This window comes from Triplophysa dalaica, chromosome 17 (assembly GCF_015846415.1).
Source record: "Triplophysa dalaica isolate WHDGS20190420 chromosome 17, ASM1584641v1, whole genome shotgun sequence".
In the NCBI taxonomy this organism is placed as follows: domain Eukaryota; kingdom Metazoa; phylum Chordata; class Actinopteri; order Cypriniformes; family Nemacheilidae; genus Triplophysa; species Triplophysa dalaica.
Window position 1 is genome coordinate 778,053 of NC_079558.1, and position 19,411 is coordinate 797,463.

The 19,411-nt window shown below is 37.4% G+C and overlaps 1 protein-coding gene across 2 annotated transcripts in view; it reads right to left on the reverse strand.

The window, feature by feature from the left end:
• The window catches only part of LOC130439267 (cadherin-12), a 124,525-nt gene that overhangs the window by 17,589 nt on the left and 87,525 nt on the right, over positions 1–19,411 (reverse strand). For both annotated transcript variants that reach the window (XM_056771798.1, XM_056771799.1), the window contains one exon: positions 1,005–1,258. In XM_056771798.1, coding sequence (XP_056627776.1) covers positions 1,005–1,258 — 254 coding nt within the window. The remainder of the gene's footprint in view (positions 1–1,004; positions 1,259–19,411) is intronic.

The window sequence follows — 19,411 nt, forward strand, 5'->3', positions numbered from 1 at the left end:
TTGGCCAAACCAAAAAATCTTGTAGATACGCTACGGTCAATGTGACCCCTGATTTTGAGAGACTTTTCTAGTAGCTTTGTTTTCCTCTCTGTTTGCTCTCCTTTGAGCGGTTAACCTCAAGAATTATTTAGTCAGCTTTAGCTCACAAAACTATGTTCAGTTTTCAACAGATTTGTTTCTTTCAAAGGCCTGTCCATTACAGATCTCCGTGCGGCTATTTTCCGACCCCTGTAGCTTGGAGAAAACTTAAAAAGCTTCGGGAAAAGCTGCAGAAACTTTCGATTAACTGGGCACTTTATCTGTTTTGCCTCCTGCACGCCACATGTGGTGGACACAGCTTTTAAGATTTTAAAATCTTTGTTTTCCTCGCATAGAACCTCACCAGGGACTATTGTTTCAGATGAGAAAGTGCACATCCCCATCTAACAATGTCAATGTTACAGTACAAAGTTTCTAAATAATTCAAGAAAGGCAAAAACAAAAGCACGACGTTGCACTTTCACACATACAAATCTTTCCTTTGTCCATTTTGGTGTTTTTTATTTCGTTTCTATATGAATATTTCATTCAGATGAACATCTGATGTATGAGCTACTTGGGTAGTGTTGGGACCCCACAATGGTGCATCAATGGTCTTTCTTCTTGAGAGACTTTAAAAGCAATCCTTAAAAGTGCAACTGTATAAAAAATTGACTATATAAACGTACATTTATTTTTAACATGCTGCTTTTACTTCAGTGAGCATGTTATTGTTTGTATAACGCGCACGCGCCCGCAAACACACAAAAGTGTTAGATGCTCTTTAGAAATATATCAATATAGATATATCAATATAGATTTCCTCTACAGGCCTCTAAAGTCTCCACATTGATTGTCATTGAAATACAAAAAATGTCCCAACCCAAGTCAATGCCCTTTCAAGGCCACAATATTGATGGTTTGGGCTTGTTTCTTGCTGGGACAAAGAAGCAAACATCTGGATTATGTGTGCTTTGTCGACATACCTGACCGGACTGTTTCCTGCGTCGAGATCTTGTGCTGTCACAGCTCCTATAATGGTGCCTTGTGGTGTGTCCTCATAAACATCCATAGTGTAGGTGGGTTTGCTGAAGACAGGAGGCTCATCCACATCCAGAATGTTTATTTTCACTGTCGCAGTGTCTTTAAACGGACCGAAGCTGTGGAACCGTGGGTCCAGGTGTGCATTGGAAGCCTCCACTTTAAATGTATAGGCTTTCTTCGTCTCATAGTCCAGAGGCTGAAGGAAGATAAATAAGACAAAGACAAAAAGAGAAACAATGGTGAATTAAGCTATGAAAATGAAATTGATCGTTTCTTTATAATAAAACATCACATTTAAATCACATGTGATTAATATCTTGACATTAGAAAAGCTTTTCCTATCTCAACCAACAATAAACATTCTTGACTGTTCCTCACTTTAGTCTACTGTATGTACTCAAACTAACTTAGTCATACTAATACCATTACCACATAGGACGTTGTATACTGTATATTCTACATATAGTATTAAAATCATCAAACTTATTTAATAGTGTGAGTGAAAAGCATGCCCTTATATTAAACATGTTATTTAACAAAACCCTTGTGAAAATTCTGAATAAAATAATCATTAATAGGAAGGTCGTATGTGAAGTGACATAATCTTTTTGTGTTTTATAGTATGTACACAGCCAATGTTTGAATTCTTTATAGCAACGTTAAGCTACGAAAACCCACTTTACTTAAAGTAGTAATGGCATTACTGCACGATGTTGTAGAATACTCGACAAGTCCATCCTCAATAAGACCTTTTAATAACAATATTTCCAAATACGAGTTATCTATTGTGACGTTAGCGAGCGCCCGGGCGTCACGCTCGCGAGGATTGAGGGCGTCCTGGCACGGCTGTTGTGAACGGCGGATTTCTTACTTTTTTTAAATGCAACAGTTGTTTTCACACATCCAATCAATTTGCAGTGAAACAAAGGACTGCTTGCACGTAGCCATTTCCGGTAACAGAGTTAAGCATATCTACATGCGGAAAACTTGGTAGAATATTTTTATTTTTAGAGTCAATTCATTTAAACAAACAAACCTGTTTGTGATGCTAACATGCTTTAATGTTGGTCTTTATAAATTAGCAGAAGTTCACCTCATCTGCCGAATAATAAAGCCATTGTATGCACTCAATCGCTTTCCTAATCGCTGTTTCCTACGGGTTAGTCTTATTCATAGATTATATTTCATACCTTTTAACGACAATAAAATGATACCATACAATGATGTGGATTTAAATGAATTAGACGTTCATTCCCATGCAAAGTATTTACAAATATGAATATTTTAAACATAGCCCTGCGCTTAATGAGCAGATTTAATGCCAAATAAATGCATTACCTGTGCAGATATTTTCTGGCATTTATCCTTAAACGTTATAACTACACTTTTTATAGCTATTGATCAAAAAAATGGATTTACTAGCATAAATCAAATTTTTACTTTCTCGCACGCATGAAAAACATATATAACATTGTAGTAGAGTAGGCGGGGCGAGACCGTGGTTCGAGTCCGGTGAGTAATTGTGAATTAGCGCCAGCTGTGCGCACACCGGGCTCGAATCACGTAGGAGATGGGAGCATAAAAGGAACGAGCGACCGGACCGTCGAAGAGAGAGGACCGGGCCCGAACTTGTGTTTGTATTTGTATTTATGTTTATGTTAATGTTATTGCGCCGGCGGTCGTCCGTGAGGGGCCGCCGGCTATTATTACTTTATTAAATGTTTGTTTAAATGTCTTCCGGTTCCCGACTCCTTCCTTCCCTTTTATTGAGATTTATTACAAACATATATAAACATAACCGGAAACTAGTGAGGTGTACGATTTGAAGTCGGAAGTACGTCACGAGGCTACGTGCAAGTAAATTTGAAGTATGATTTTCATGCAAAATGTAAATAGTTTTACTAGCACTTGGGTATTATAGGAAATCTCGACTTTGCCTATTCGTGCAAATACCCCTAGTTGTGATGTCTCACATATAAAGCTCAACACAGAGCACCTCATTCTTTATTTATTTACATTTTTTATGTTTTATAGAAATTGCTCCCTTTGATCATGTTGATAAAGCAGACCTTTCTGTGATCTCTGTTGTTGATGTCAGTCTGTCTGGAGTCTGGGGAAGTTTGTCACAATTCCTCTCAGTCATGTCAAACAAACAACACACTCCAAAAATGGTCTCTTATGCTCCACTGCGTATTTTTGTGTGGGTTTTCCACCACCATCTTGGTTTTAACAGACTGTTTATACTGAAATCTATCTTAAAATTTCTCCTCAGGTTATCTAAGCCTGTCTATCATCAGTATGACAGCCATTAAACGTGTGTGTGTGTGTGTGTGGATGTCTGTGGTCTTGCACCACTAAATCACAGAGATGATAATCATAGAATGCTATTTTATAAATATCTCGCTCTCTTTCTTCCAACCTGTCTTAGAAATCTGTTTTAAAGGGCACAAGAGGTTAAGGTCAGATATCTGACCTATATACCGTTTCCATCATGAGCAATTTAGCTTTGTATCATATTCATACGACAAAAAACACCACACAGGTGCAGTATAAATGGCTATCACATGCATCAGTAAATTGAGATCCACATTGCTTATGGAGTTCCCCGAGTTAATAGAAGAAACTTATATTTTGCACCTGACATTTCCATACAATTTCCATAACAGACAGATCTCAAGCTGAGTGGAAACACATCAGTTTTGCTTGAGTGGCAACATCAAATCATTTGGGGTTTGGGCTTGTCAGATGCCCCTGTCTGAAATAGCAGTCTCAAATCATTTGGGATTTCAGGATGTCAGATGCCCCTTTGCTGAAGTTCCAAATACAAACCAAATCAAACGCTGCTAATTAGATTTCCAATTAGGTAAAAACAAATCTCCCAAAACTGCAGTTGCTAATTAACAGGAATAGAGTTGTGTTGTTTTTTACTGAAGTCTACAAAGTTTACTCTGTCGTCAAAAGGGGAAAATAAGTTTGTCATGGCTATTTTTCTTATCAAGTAATTGAAACCCAAAACTTATTTCGAATGATTCAGACTTGCTTACAAACGACCTTTCTATGTCCCCTAAAGAAGCTAAACAACGTTGTCCCTATGGGCAAGAGACACATTGCTATTAAGGTCACAAACTATGACAGAGAGGCAGATTGTTAATAAAACCGCTTGGATTTCAGAAAAAAGGACACATGGAGGTCTCCTACCATCGTTATTATGCCCAACATGTGTCGAGTTTTATTTCCTTCCAGTGGATGTTATTCTACGTCCCTAATTGTGATAAGAACTTGCAGCTCTTGTAATTCGAAGTTTGAGACAAAAGCTATAAATTGCTCTCTGACTGTTGTTTCATGCGCTTATTTTCCATTTAGTTCCTCTCAAAGGAATCTTTAGTGATGCTCGTATTGAATTATGGCTGGATCTTCAGCGTTGCATTGGCAGAGAAAGGCTCGCACAGAGTCTTTGATTTACTGTTCTTTCACGACACAACATTTTCATTTATACACCCCTGGAGTCTGTTTTCAAGGTCATTTGGGCTTGTAAACAACTTAACCGATTTCATTCGGTGTAAATACGGACTCAGAAAGATGGCAAAAAGAAAGATATTGGGACAAAAAGGAACAGTTTATCCAAATATACTTAAGTTATTCCAAACATGTATAGATTTCTAAATTCTGTTAAACACAAAGAAAGATATTTGGAAGAATGTTAGCAACTGAGATTTCTGGGGCACCACTGAATACCATAAAAATGGTTGTCAAAGGTGCCCCGAAATGTTTGTTATCTTCAAAATATTTTCTTTTGTGTTTAACAGAACATTTCTTTTTAAATTGTTGTCAATGGTGCCCCAGAAATCTCTTTCAAATATCATTCTTTGTGTTCAAAGTATGGAGATCTTTCAAAACAGCGATAAAGAAGCATTTTTTAAAATATTATGTGGTGTTAGCCTCAAAATGTATTGCATCCACTTTAAAATGGCTGAGAGAAATTGAGTACGATGCTTTTTGGCAAATAGTGTTGCGACATACCCAGGGCTAAAGGGACCATTCCAACCACTTAAACCTTCAACCCTTGCCATCAGCACATTCATGAAAATGAAAACTTTCCTGCAGTCATGCAAATTTCAAGCCATTTTCTTTGCTTTATATCAGATTTTATAAGAATGCAAGATTTGATAGCCTTAAAGATTGGAAAAAACTCATGAGTCGTGCACAGTCTTGAACCTCAAGCGTGTGGGCCAGCCGTCCGTCAAAATGACAAATAATGAGAAACAAGGCAAATTAATATCTCCTCTTCCTCTCTTTCATGTGAGCTGAACGTAACTGGGGCGTTCATATGTTCTTTAAGCATGACTGATGGAAAAGAAGCGCTCCATTACTCCTCACACACATTCCCAGCACCTGCTCTTATTTCGAGGTGCATCAAATTCCCATTTTAGCATTCACGGCAGGTGGTGATCTGAGGTGGAGAGGGTGAACCAGACGTGACGTTTCTGTCCGTGTCTGGTATTGATGGTGGACGGACATGAATGGTGATTAAATGTCAAAAGGAGCTGCAGGATCATTGGAGGTGAAGAGGTTTAGCCATGGAAGAATGTCAAGACTATCGTTGCCCTTTTGGTAGATGCGAACGGCCACATCACCCCCAGTAGCCTCGGCTAATGACTACAGCGAGACGAAAGGAATGTTAAAGAGAGAAAAAGAGAGAAAGACGGAAAACTATTGAAAGGATAATGGCAATGACTCATGACTAATGCTCTTATAGTGTCTCAATCAAAAACTAAACTGAGTATAAAAACCGATGAATATGATCATAACTGTATATATACAACCGCAGACAAAATGAAGAAGCCATTCCAATTTTTCATTCAATCAGCATTTCTAGATGTATCGTGGCGATTTCAGTCCAGTGTCTGTTGAATTTCAACAAAATCAAACCTCAGAAGTGACACAAAGTCATAACCTTACCTAAATACATGTACACATATTACTGTTGTGTTGCTTAAAAGTTAAAATGAACTTTTCTTTGCAGTATTTGAGGTCTGAAAAAAATAGAGAGCATCTTTTCTGATATTTCTCTTTCATTCTGTGCAAATAAATGCACATTTTCATTTGAAATTTGGGAGACATATTGTCAGTAGTTAACAGAATGAAAGAAACGTGATACATTTACCTAAAAATATACCAAAAAAAATTTAAATTCAGATTTGTTTCCACGGCTGTATATATATTTAAAACATTAATATAAATTTGTTTGCCTAAATATAGCCAATACATATATACTGCATATTGTGTATACTTGAAGAGTTTGGTTCCACAATAAGATAACTAGGTTTCAAAAAAGTAATCATGTTTTTTATTATTTTATCATGTTTTATTGTGTTAGTAAGCTGTTTTTTGTTATTAAGGTATTAATGCTTAAATCAAAACAAACCAACTGCAGAGTTCTCATTTTGGAACCAAACTCTTCATATATATATATTCTTTTTCTCCTTATAATAAAGTGTACTGTATGAAAAATAAATATGAATAAAGAATGTCTAAATGACCAAAAACTTTTGAAAAGTAGTAAATATTGCATGTACTACTTTGCACTTTTGTATGCTATATATCTTTTTTGACATAAATTGTTTTGTCTGTCAGATATGGTTTCTTATTTTCCCACATGAGACAAATTGGGTGCACGGTATATGGCTTTATGTATTTGTAACAGATGCTTTTGGTCTGAGAGTGTTGCCTTGCTGAAGGCTTTTGAGAACTTTAATCAACAGCACAAAGATCAAAGGCCTCAGGAAAGGTGCCTGTAGTTCAGGCGGTATGTGCACGTGTGCGTACGTGAAGGAAATACTCATTTTCCTCTCCGTGTGCGCGCACACTCGTCCGTTACCAGAACAAAAGACGCTTTAAATTCAGCACTTCATGCTGGTAAATCCTTTGATATGCTAATGTGCTCTCTCCTTGCACTGGTGTGAGTTCCAACGGAGAAATCGAGACGATCGCAACCCGTGCCATCAATGCCAGTCGTGGGAATTGAATCATTGTGCACCTGAATCTGGAACAAGCAACATCCATTGTGTAGGCGCTCAATGCAACGTAAATATGTCGGTGGTTAGGATCTTCTTCATTATTTCCTCAACACTACGGGCCTTTTAGAAGCGACTTCATCTTCCCCAGGAGAACTTGAGATAGACGTGAGAGCGCTTTGATGTAGACTTTTCTTTATTTCCATTAGCGCTCTGTACTTGTGCTTATTCTCAGCAACCAATAGAAGCTCCCAACGTTTTGCCCACACATTCAAACACTGAATTACTTTTATGTAAGAAGATCTTAGTGAAATCAATAGCTATTATTAAAGTCAGCCCTATAATCCTTAGGGCTGCGCCGCTCGAAGCTTTTTATAGTGTAATGCACTTTGCCTTCATCTGGATAAGATTACAATATGCGGCGCCCCCAAAAAGTACTTTTCTTGTTGTGACAATGTGTCTGTTAGCTTCGCCCTGTGAGAAAGCTCAAAGTTTATCGCGGCGTTTCCTTAAGAAGGCTTTTCTGTTTGCAGGGGCCGTCCTCTTCGAGAGAGGGAAATACAAAAACACATTTTAATAATAGCTGGATTTGTCTGTGTTGGGAACAAGAGCAGTAACTGCAATCCGACCTTAACTGCTTATCTTTTCTAACTTTTCCGACAGAGGGAATCAAGACAGGGATTAAAAACAACAAATGGCACGGGAAACGTGTCATGAAGATTCCCCTCCTGTGGACGTCCCACATGTGGCGGTATAGATTTGCTGGAGCTCTGACTTCTGTGCTAGTACATTTTTATACTTCAAACGCATAGCTCAATAAAAATGTATGGATGATTCAATTTATATTTACATTTTTATAAACATAGATCACAACAGCACGAGCAATTTCACAGTTATCAAATAGCAATAAACCAGTTTATTTTATCATTCCAACCTGTTAGATATAAAAATATCCTGGCCTACATACAGTTTCATGATCCACCTTACCTGTTTTGAATGCCAGAATACATGCATACTAATAATAAAATTACAATGACACACTTCTAGCAGCAGCGATTTTCCCTGGACACCGGCAGACAGAGAGGTTGAAATGAAACAATATGACCCAATTATATATTTCAGTTTGTCAAAATGTGTAATCTGTAGATTCAGCCAGGATCACATTAAGAGCAAAATAAACCTGTCAGCACCTCTTGGTGATGTAGTGGGCTGACGAAAGATTTTAAGCTTGTTGGGTTTTAAAACTGCAGAGCGAGATCAACTCACTCGGCTAATGAATGACTTTTGAGACTTTATGAAATTGCTTTAGTGAAGTTCTACAGTTATGAATGCAGCATTTATTTTATGCACAACAGTAGCACGACGTATGTCAGTGATGTATGGACCGTTTCATTGGATTTGCGCACCTGACCCCCAGTTAACTTCTGGTTTGTGTTTGTCTAGTGTCTAATAATATGATTATTCATATTTTATTATATTTAAGTTAATATTCATATGCAATATTATTTTACTGTATAATAATTGTAAGAAACTAACACTTTTTTTGATTCTGTTGAATGTTCATTTTATGAAATAACAAATTCTGTAGGTCCTGTAGTTCTGTCGCAACAAACCATTGTACATTGCAGTTGAGCTTGGTATCACAGTCTAAACTAAAAATATTGGAGAGACAAATTTAGCAAAGTAACGTTTCTTCTCTGTTTCTTTTGATAATAATCTACAGGCACTCTATTGTTTGTGAATGCGTAGCAGACGTTAAGCTGGGGTCACAAAAGCCAGTAAGGTTTTTTTTGTTGTTAAAATGAAACTGTCTATAAACAGCATTTTAGAATGTGATGTATACTATTTATAAAGTTTTGTTAACATTGTTAAAACGTATCTCAGACAAAAGGTATGTTTCTTTGTGCGAAAGCCTTTATAACATTTCTGTGAGTTTCAGAATCTGCCCTATTGATGCAAACCAAGAAGCGTAAGTGCATTAATGGAAATCGTGTGTCCTATTTGTTATAAAAGAAATGAAGGATGAGTATGTCTGTGGTCATTCTAAGTACGGCATAGAAAATAACCTTGAATGGCTCTGTAACACTCTGGATGTACAAACACTGCAGGTTTGAATCCAGGTGAAGGTGAATTCAAGTATTTACATACCATTGTGCCCTTGAGATGAGCTTTAATCCTGCGTTTTGACTATCAATTCACGACTCAGATATTGCTATAGACGGCAAGTAACCCAGCACAGTACAAGTTGTTTACCTTATAAAAGTATGACTTTAACATGTACAATATGATTTGGGCCAAAGTTTCGATGTTCTTTAAAATTAACTAGAACTATGGAAGTTGAAAGCATTTTGTCGGTTCTTCAAGTTCCTTAGCCCTCATTTGTTTACGAACCATGTACAAATCGACATAAAAATCACATTTGGGTCATGACTCACAGAAAATGATATAGGCTATACTGAAGTTCAACTACGCAGCTCTTTTCTTGATGTCGGTGGATGGGCTACAGTATCCACAAAATCCTACAAATCTGTATCTGAAAACACTGATCCAGTGCAGTAGGTGATATATTAAACCTGACGTTGTTTTGATACTGTACGATGACTGGCAGTAAACACAGCGGTGTGTGTTTTGCATTGAATAGAACTTGCTGGAAATAGAAGGTAAGGCCTATTCCCTCCACAGCAGGGTTTGCAGAGGAATACAGCCCTTCATTTGGAGCCAGCAAAGCATGGCGTGCTCTCTGCTGTTAAAATGAGTTTTCTGTGTCAGTAATTTATGTTGCAGCTATGTGATGTCTTCGTTTTCTTCGAGGTTGTCTCGACTCTCTCCATACTAAAGAGGTGAAGCTTGTGTTTACGAATAGGACATTCTAACACACACATATAAAATTGGGCGAAAAAAGTGTTTTACTCTAATATGTGTATTGGCAACACACAGCAGTGAACACAATTTAGTCTTTGCAGATGTTTTGCCATTTGGAGATCTACAGTATCCCCTCTAATAACCTCATTTCACAGCTCTAACACACACCGCTAACACCTTATCTTACAGAGACTGCTGCTCTCAGCTAATGTTTTTTATATCTCCTTTTTTGCCTGCGGTACCACATGGTGTGCACTTTGGCATTCACACGCACAAACACACAAGGTTTCTGTGAATTATTTGATATGCAAGATCACATAACATATATGAATTTTCAGATCTTTGTCACGGCAGCATCTGTGTCATCATCTCACATGCGCGCATAGTCGCCTGAAGGTAAACAAGCTGTCCTTCGTGATTCCAACTACCACCTTCCTGCTGTTTGAATTAGCATACTACTGGCATACTATTTATTACAATAGTTTACAGTATTTGTATGCACACTTGACACATATTATTATTTTATGTGTTTTGTATGAATACCCGATTGCACATAGTTATGCAAAACACAACAAACCATGCGGCATAGTCAAACAGTCACGTGACAATGTAGCAAGGCTACCGTTTAAATGGTCATCACATAGTGCATATTACCATACTGTGCATACTTTGTGTAGTAGTACTTCAATTTAAACAAGTTTTATCAGTTTACTAACAGCACCTAACCCATACTGTAGGTGGCACCGCTTACTGCAGTTTACTCAACCTTTTCATGGTCGTGGCCCGCTGTTAACCGATTTAAAGAACTGCCCCCCATACTGTACGTTGAAGATAAAATAATGTGTCAAATATTTTAGATTTATTTTTTATATATATATATATATATATATGTAAAAACTATATATAAAGGAGCAAAAAAATTGTGTATGCGAGATTGATCTCAAGAGTTCAGATTATAAATGAAAAAACAATCCTACTGATAAAAACAAAAGAAACATCACATAAATTAAGGTTTCATTAAAATACCATTGTGAAAAAAAACTAGGCAAACTTTATATATTTTGCTCAACTGAGTATTTACAATATCACAAATGTTTCCAACTACTTGTAAATCGTGAGAAGATTGCCATTCTAAACAGTGACATGGGGCTGTGCAATCGCCTGTCAATTGCATCATTTCCGCGTTACCCTTTGTTACCGCCTTTACTGACGTAGAAACAACTAATTTGGAAGTCGTTTCAAACAGTCATTTATGTACCACAATTCCTTGCAACATTTATAAAACTTTACCTCATCCGCTAACATGATTTCTCGTTCCCGTCTAAATGATGGCCGTTAGCGGTGGAGTTGAAGACAACAGTACCCATCATTCCTGATGATGAAAATTACGTCATGCGGGCGGCGCGCGGACAGCCATACTTTTCATTTGGCTTTAGACGGAATATTGCCCTCTGTCAATTTGCAACAGCGTTCCACCGTATAGTCGCGATCAAATGTTGGGGTTTCTAGGAACAGTCACGCCCCACCTGCAGCACATCTACATTCCCCCTCGTTGAGAACCACTGGGTTACTTGTTTCCTGCCATCAACTACAACACACTGAAATGTGCGCATGGAGTAAATTTGGGTAAACAAGGCCATCCAAGGTGCGTTAGTATGGATGCCTTATGGAGACTATTTTCCTTTCTCAACTGATCTCAAAACAGGTAAGGCTGTCATTAGTTTTTTATCTGGGGTGAGTCATTAGGATCTCTGGCAGTTTGAGCGCTTTGAGCTGATTTATAGATCAAACAGCACATTAATGACACACTTAATGGAGAGACCAGAGGCTCCTGCAGCAAGGCAGGAATGAGTCATTAGACTCACAGGCCTGAAAGCTTTTGTCTGACTTTCAGAAGTCGAATTATTTCACTGACAAATTATTTCAAGATGGCTTGGTTTGTGTGAGAAGGTCGAACACTGCTTAATGGAATGGTAGATGCTGGTTACTATAAACTAAGCTATATGCTATGGTATATATTGTCAATAATAAATATTTTGGCGGCATAGGGAAGCATTAAGCAACAGGTACACTTGTCCCGCCTACCGTCCAGTAGACTACGCCCTTGACGTTAAACATTTCTTTATAAAAGGTGTGAAAAACAAATTTGCCAATCCATATAAAATCAAGGCCCGAACATGAAAAGAAGAAACAAACCAGGCACGTTGGTAAAATTTGTATTAGGTGACGTCAGTGTTGCTAACTTAGCAACTTTTTCGCAAGTTTTCAGACCTTCTTTTGTTAAAACACCCAACTGGAAAAGCAAACAACATTCACATTTATGCATTTGGCAGACACTTTTATCCAAAGCGACTTACATTGCATTATCCTATACATTTATACTTAGGTATGTGCAATCCCCTGGGATCGAACCCACAACCTTGCGTTGTTACCGCTCTTATAACTGATTGACAGGAAAGCTAGAACAAGGACAAGAAACGAGAATGCCCAATTCTAGTTGTAATGGATCTATTTTGTTGTAACGGATCTCCATCCGTGTTCATTTTCTTCAGCTTTTGCTTTTGTTTATTTGTTTAACTGAGCTGTCTGATAATAATGAGCCCATAATCTCCATTGTGTTGCCAAGCCGGAGAGTAGTGAGATCCAATGGGATCAAACTTTAAAGAATAATTGCTTTTGTTTACTAATGGGAGAAATGAACATCATTTATTTTTGATGACTTATCATGAGCTGACCCACTTGCAGGGAATTTGGGGCTGCTGGAGCTTTACATCACTGCACAGAATGCTGACTGATGTGAAATATATTGCTCCCATAGTGATTACAATATAACCTGACTTTGTCTAGAAGTACAAAGAAACCCAGAGCTGGCTGTCACGTGGCGAAGCTGTCACTAGGGTTTTAGTCATTAAAGTTAGTAAATAAAAATAGGGTTTGAGTCAATAACCTGTTTATACACATGTTTGTTGGTTGGAAATGTATGTCTTATACTTGCAGAAGTATCTATACGGGTATCGAAGAGTATAGATACCAAGAGGCAAAACTATGGTGCGTTTTAGGAAACAAAGCTGCCGCCATTTTGAGGCTGAAAATGCTTGATAACTGACATGGTTTCTATAGAGCCAAGGCTTTTGTCACCATGTATAATCATCACTCATGTTGAATTTCAGCTTTAATTTTTTTTAACAAAGCAGCTGATATTGCCATCATGACAGCAAAATGCAGAGTCGCTTTCACCCCAAAATGGCGGAAAAATTGGTGTTGCAATAGTATGTTCTATTGAGTTTCGCCTCTTGGTATCTTTACTGTTTGCTGGTAGTGTCCTATATTTACTAAATACCCGCAAGTACTTTAGATTTTAGCTGAATGTGTGTTTCTTTATAGTTTTACTTTATAAATTTAGCAAAAACTTTGTTCAGTTGCCTTTAATATACCTAGCATTTAATGTCAGTTTTTTATCCCCATGTGGTGTGACAACATGCCCCATGTCGTTTAGTCACAAAATGTATTAAATGAACTGTATCAGTCACACTTTAGCTATAATTTTTTTTTCATTTAATGTGGTTTTGAAAAGCTATTACAGCCCCATAATAGTCTATTGGCAGATTCCCATAACTGCAGCTATACCGTTCTGTTGGGGCACGTTGTCACAAAAGGTAATTTTGTGTTCACTGAACTATATCATTATTTTAGGCAATAATGAAAGTTATTTATAACCAAGACCTGAAGGCATTTATGGTATCTTGAATGATGTCTTGCATGTAGTGCATAGTGTATACCTATAGCCTTGGCCTTTACACATAAATATGGGTAGTTGACAAATAAACCGTACTTGACATAAACCGTGACAGCATAAGATATTTATCTTGTTATTTTTATTGTTTTTATTCTAAGTTAAAATATTATTAATTAAAAATATTAATAACAGTTGGTTTCCTAATTTTTGCTTTCACACCCTAGGACACATGATGCTTATTTTTTACCGCTATCTGCAAATTCTCTTTTTGCGCAAAATTAACTGTTTCAATCTGATGAAAGCTTCTTATCTTCTGATAACTCAAGATAAGGAAGTCTGCAATTTGCTGCGTGTGTCTGTGCGTATTGGGTTTCTGCATATTTTCTTTGAGGATTTGTAAATAGCGATGTTCTGCTTGCTTGTTGTAGGGATCGGCAATTGTATTGTTTGCTTTAATCGCTGGTTTAGCCGAGAGGTTGTCTAAACATTTTCATGATCTCCCGTGCCGCCCCATGTTCAGCCTGACAGTAAAGCAGGTAATCACTCAGAATCCTTAAGCTATGATGATCCTCTCTGTACACACACACAAACACATATTTCATTGAGACGGCTGGCGTGAAGCACAACTCCATACTGCTGGAGTCTTTAGATTACCTTTCAGTTCCATATGTTTACTTCATAAAAACAAAACAACAACTGAATAGAATTGTATTGTATTTGAGAGAGTTTGGCTATTTTGAGAATCTAATATTGTTTATCATTGGTCAGTGTGGCAAAAATCCATGAAATACTTGTAATGTCTTCAAACCGGTAACCCATCTTGTAATTGTCTTTGTGTATATTTTAATAAAGACAAAATGACACCACATTGAGTTTCATCTTTTTCTGTCGTATTCGTCATGCTGTCAGTGCGATACAGTAGGCAGCTGTACTACAGTATATTTCACATTTTGGCAAATGTGGTATCTTCTACTGTAACCATCATACATACCATAGCGTGTTCTTCTGAAAACAGTAGGAAACAGTTTGCCATTATATACAGACCCACTGTAGGGGAAATGTTTGTAAAAATGTTTTCTGCTCCTGTGTCGCTATACTACAGCAACGCTTCATCTTGGTTTGTCCACTGCTCCACATCACTGAGGGGTCAGCATGCCTCATTGCTACCGAACATACAAACATTTTATAGTCGCATGGGGTAGAGAAACTGATCGCAAATAGAGGAAATAAAACCCTAAAAGGCTTTTCCCCTCAAACAATGTGCCTTGTCGTAAAGCATGTGCTTTCGCTTTCTCGTAGTGGATGGAGAAAGGCGGTGAGAGAAAGCCAGGATTGGTCTCTAGACCTCCTGCATGGAAGAATGCCTCATGTTGTCTCATTGTGGGCTAAAGCACAGTCAAACTGAGGGGTAACAGAGACAACATATGCTTAGAATAAATCTCCCTTTCTCCCTCTTTCTCAGCTGTACACACACAGGATAAAAAAGAAAGCGAAAATAACTTAACCCAATTCTTCTTTATTCTTACTTGAGTTCGTTCACCAAATTATCGTGATTGCGACTATGATATTGCTACGATTATATCTTTATGCGTACTGATCTTTGATCAGTAATAAGTTGTGCCCAATATGAAACCACTATGAGTTTCAGGCGCTTTAACGTGCATTTGAGTAGCAACACCCGTTAAACATCATCATTAGAAATATACTTTATTATTATGAAAATATGTGAGAGGGCTTGAAAAACAGTCGCTATGTCCGAAATCGCATACTGTTAAAGAACGTACCGAATTGAAATAAGTACCTACCTATCGCCGTTAAAACAGTACGTTCTATATAGTATGAGTGGGAGTAGTATAAATACATTTCGGACTTTCTGCGTACGCCATGTTTTATGGTATTCTCCTTTGTATTTTATTTGACCTATGACGTTTTAACAACAACCTATACGTGAGCGTATATAAAAACATAATTTAGTCTCGAGAAATTCATTTCTTGGCACTTACATTAAAAACTCAGCTCCCGTGGCATCATTGGATAGAAAAGTGTTCATTCGATCCACACTCACGAATCTTGACGGAAGTAGTAGACCATCCAGGTATTCCACGCCTACTGTTTTTTGCATACTGAGGTTTCAGACATACTACTCATGACTTCCTACAATATACTTATTTCGCGTACTATAGTAATATATAGTATGGAAGTAGGTGATTTCAGACATGGCAAGTGATTAAAAGATCCCCATAAGCATTTCCTGGAACTACGTGTGGTGTGTTGTACTTGTTCTGTGGTGTTTATTTGGAGTTTCTGCGTGAGAGCGCCCTCTGGATGTTAACTGTACTTCACTGAAGAACCGCGCAAAAACAATCGTAGTAAATTGCCTAATCGCATGCGGTTAATTAACTATCTTTTGTGCAGCCCTAATTGAACAGCCCTAGATGAAGGCAAACCAAAATATATAGATGTGTGTCACATTTTATGTTCATTCAGCGTTCCTGTAGTTCAGTTTGTGTTAGTAACATAGAGGTTGTTTGCTCGAATCCAATGGAACAAAATACTGAAAAGTGAAAAAATTATATCATCCAATGAGTACATTTATTTCTGACTTGACTAGTTGAACTGTGATAGTAGTGGTATAATTTTTGTCTATATTGTGATTTATCAGGTTTGAAGTGGCATCTGTCTGTGACTGAAAGAGATGCTCAACCACACACTGGCAATAGCTGAATATAGATGTGACACGAATCCTCCAGCTGTTTCGACAGCATCAGTTGAGATGTCAGTTTTGTTTTAATACTTCTTTGAACTGTGCTCCTCTATCTTCTCACATCCCTCGCGATAGCTTTTGCTACGTGTTGACAGAGAGAATTCCATATCACTACCAAAGCATTTATAGATTTAGAAATTTAATAAGAGAAGTGTTTGCTACTCAAAGTGTATTTGTGTGCGTCACATTTGACGCGAGCGCTCGGAAATCGTGTGTTTCTTTATTCCTTGAGGTAACCGGCAGTCATCTTTGCTTTCCAGAAAAAATGAAATCATGATGTTGTTTCGTTATTGCGGTGGTGTTTTGTTGTGTACATTCAATTATTTCTTGATGCAATATTGCAAGCGAACCAATGGGTCAATGTTTTTCTATAAAGAATCAGGCAGTATGTCGACTTGAAATAGCATTGAGATTCCGGTCTATTGCTGAGATGTTATTTAAGATGCTTTTTGAAACAGAAGTCAAAATCTTCTCCGTTTTCTTTCTTAGCTTCTCTGGTCATATATAGTGGCTCTTTCGTGTGGCTTTATCTAAATACTTAACACACTTGATTTAAAGAGAGTTCAACCACATATTCAAATTCTCTCATTTATTTCTCCTCATGTCATGTAGAACCTGTGACTCTTTCTTCTGTACAGCACAAAAGAAGATATTTTAAAGAACGTTGGTAACAAAATTGGCCCACATTGACTTCCATTGTATGGACACAAAACCACAGAGACGTTCCTAAAAATATCTTTAAAGAAAATATGAAATCATGTTTTAAATGAAATAATGAAGAAAGATGACATCCCTTCATTCAATACTCTTCTTCCCAATATCACTCCTCATAAATGTACTGTAGCAGAACAGCCTCTTGTATTCGCTATATACAGTACGCTAACTTTTGCACAATTGCAGTTGTCTTCCCCACAGGCCTGCGGCGTATGTGACTTCTCTGTCGTTGATAGATGCGACGTAGCGTTTATTGTGGGAAAATCACGTGGATTCCTGCCTGTGTTATTGTCATGCATGCTGTGTGCATTTAGAGAGCAGCATATGGGCACAGTGAGAACTTCCCTCCCTGCTAAAGTTAACAGTGTTCCGGCACAGTGATCCGATATTAAAGTTCGCTGTTGTGCATTCCCCCAAAACTACAGTTGCTTTTATTGACAGGGCTCGTCTCATCGCATTAGTTAAAGACACAGATAAGATTAAGTGATAAGATGTGTGCTTGTGGTAATAGGTCCTGTCACTCTGCCAGCAAGTACTCACTTCATCATTTGCAACCAGAGAAAGTCACCTTGTGCACTCTTGCAGTGCTAAACGTTCTAGTTTATCTTAGGGGGAGTTAATGTTGGACACAATGACTCTAAAGTGCTCTAAACTGCGATTTAAGACGTGTTTTGATGATGTGGTTGGTTGGGCTTAAATAAGTGATTTGCTCACTGATGATTTTAACAGAGTATAGTCACAACAAGTGGGGAAAAATGTCCTATTGGGCAATTCAACTGTGCTGAAGTAGTGAGATCATAACAACTAGTCCTATTAAGTAAATCTGTTGCGTGAAAAGTGAAAGATTTATTGCAGCTAACAAGATGGTAAATATGGTATAATTACTGCAAAGGATGTGAGTTTGCTTGATACATTTGATGTCCTCATGATCTAATTAGCAATGTACGCTTCTAAAGTTTATTCAAGGACTATGTGATTTATTTAGTAGAGAAATAGTTTCAGACGTCAAGCCCAAGGACCATTAGCTAAACATCTGATGCATAAGGCACACTTTTCTGGAAACACTTCAGCGTTTTTAAAGTGGTCTTCTGATTGGTAAATTGAATTCCACAACATTTCCAGGAGACGTGTGTTGTGTTCTTTAACAGTCCACCTGCTACACAAGGAAGTAAGCTGTCGTGTTTACATCGATTGCAATAAGAACTGATCAATTGTTAATGTAAATTCCACTATTGCACACACATATATTACACAAAGTATTTCACTAATTACAACAGAAGTAACACTTTCGACACGATTGTGAATGTACATCTATGAGATCTCTGCTAAAGATCTGGAGATTTCGAAAACACCTGCTTTGTAAAAATATCTGATAAACGTCTTAGTAAAGGCAGTTTTACATGGATTATAAATTATAAAGATCTTATGAAAATCTTCAAGATGTCTATATGACTTCTGATAGGAGACATTTCAAAAACGTATTGCAGATTAACAATCAATCAAAAAATATGTGTTGCAGATGTTCATGCAGACATCAAATAGACATCTCCCAAATGTTTGACGTGTTTCTGGAAAGTTATGGTACATGATTTTACATATTTTTTTACATATTTAAAGAAAGATAAATAATGATGAAAAAATGGTTTCCATTGGAGTAAGTATTTCTTTTGAATTGCCAGTAAAAAAACATGTCAGGCGAAGATAAAACCTTTTTCAATTTGAAGGGTAATGGAAACACATCTGTTGTTGAGTCATTTTAACCACATTTTACTCATAAATCCAGAACTGCCAGTCCCAAAATACCCAAATTCCAAAGCTTTCACACCTAAAACTATTGCAATGGACAGCTACAGTGCTAAATCTCTGCAGTTAGAAGTGAGTACACTTTAAATCTCTGTGAATCATTGTTTCATATACCCTAGGAAAATAACTGACTGATGTTGTCATAATTCATGCATGAAAGGGTTAATAAAATACAATAGGCTACACTATACAGGTTACCGGACTTGCTACTTTTAAGGGCACCGACCGAATTACGTCGGTACTACCAAGTAGGGAAATAAACATGCGTTATGGATGTGACAAAAAAAGGATGCCGTTTTAGGGAGCCGGTAATCCTTGAAGGATTTCTGTAAAATAACATGCACAATCCTGAAGAAATAATACCCAATGAATGGAGAAGGGATGCCTCTTTATAGAACATAAAATAGTTACTTTATATTAATTTTCATGTGTCCATTTATGAGGAATATGTAGGGT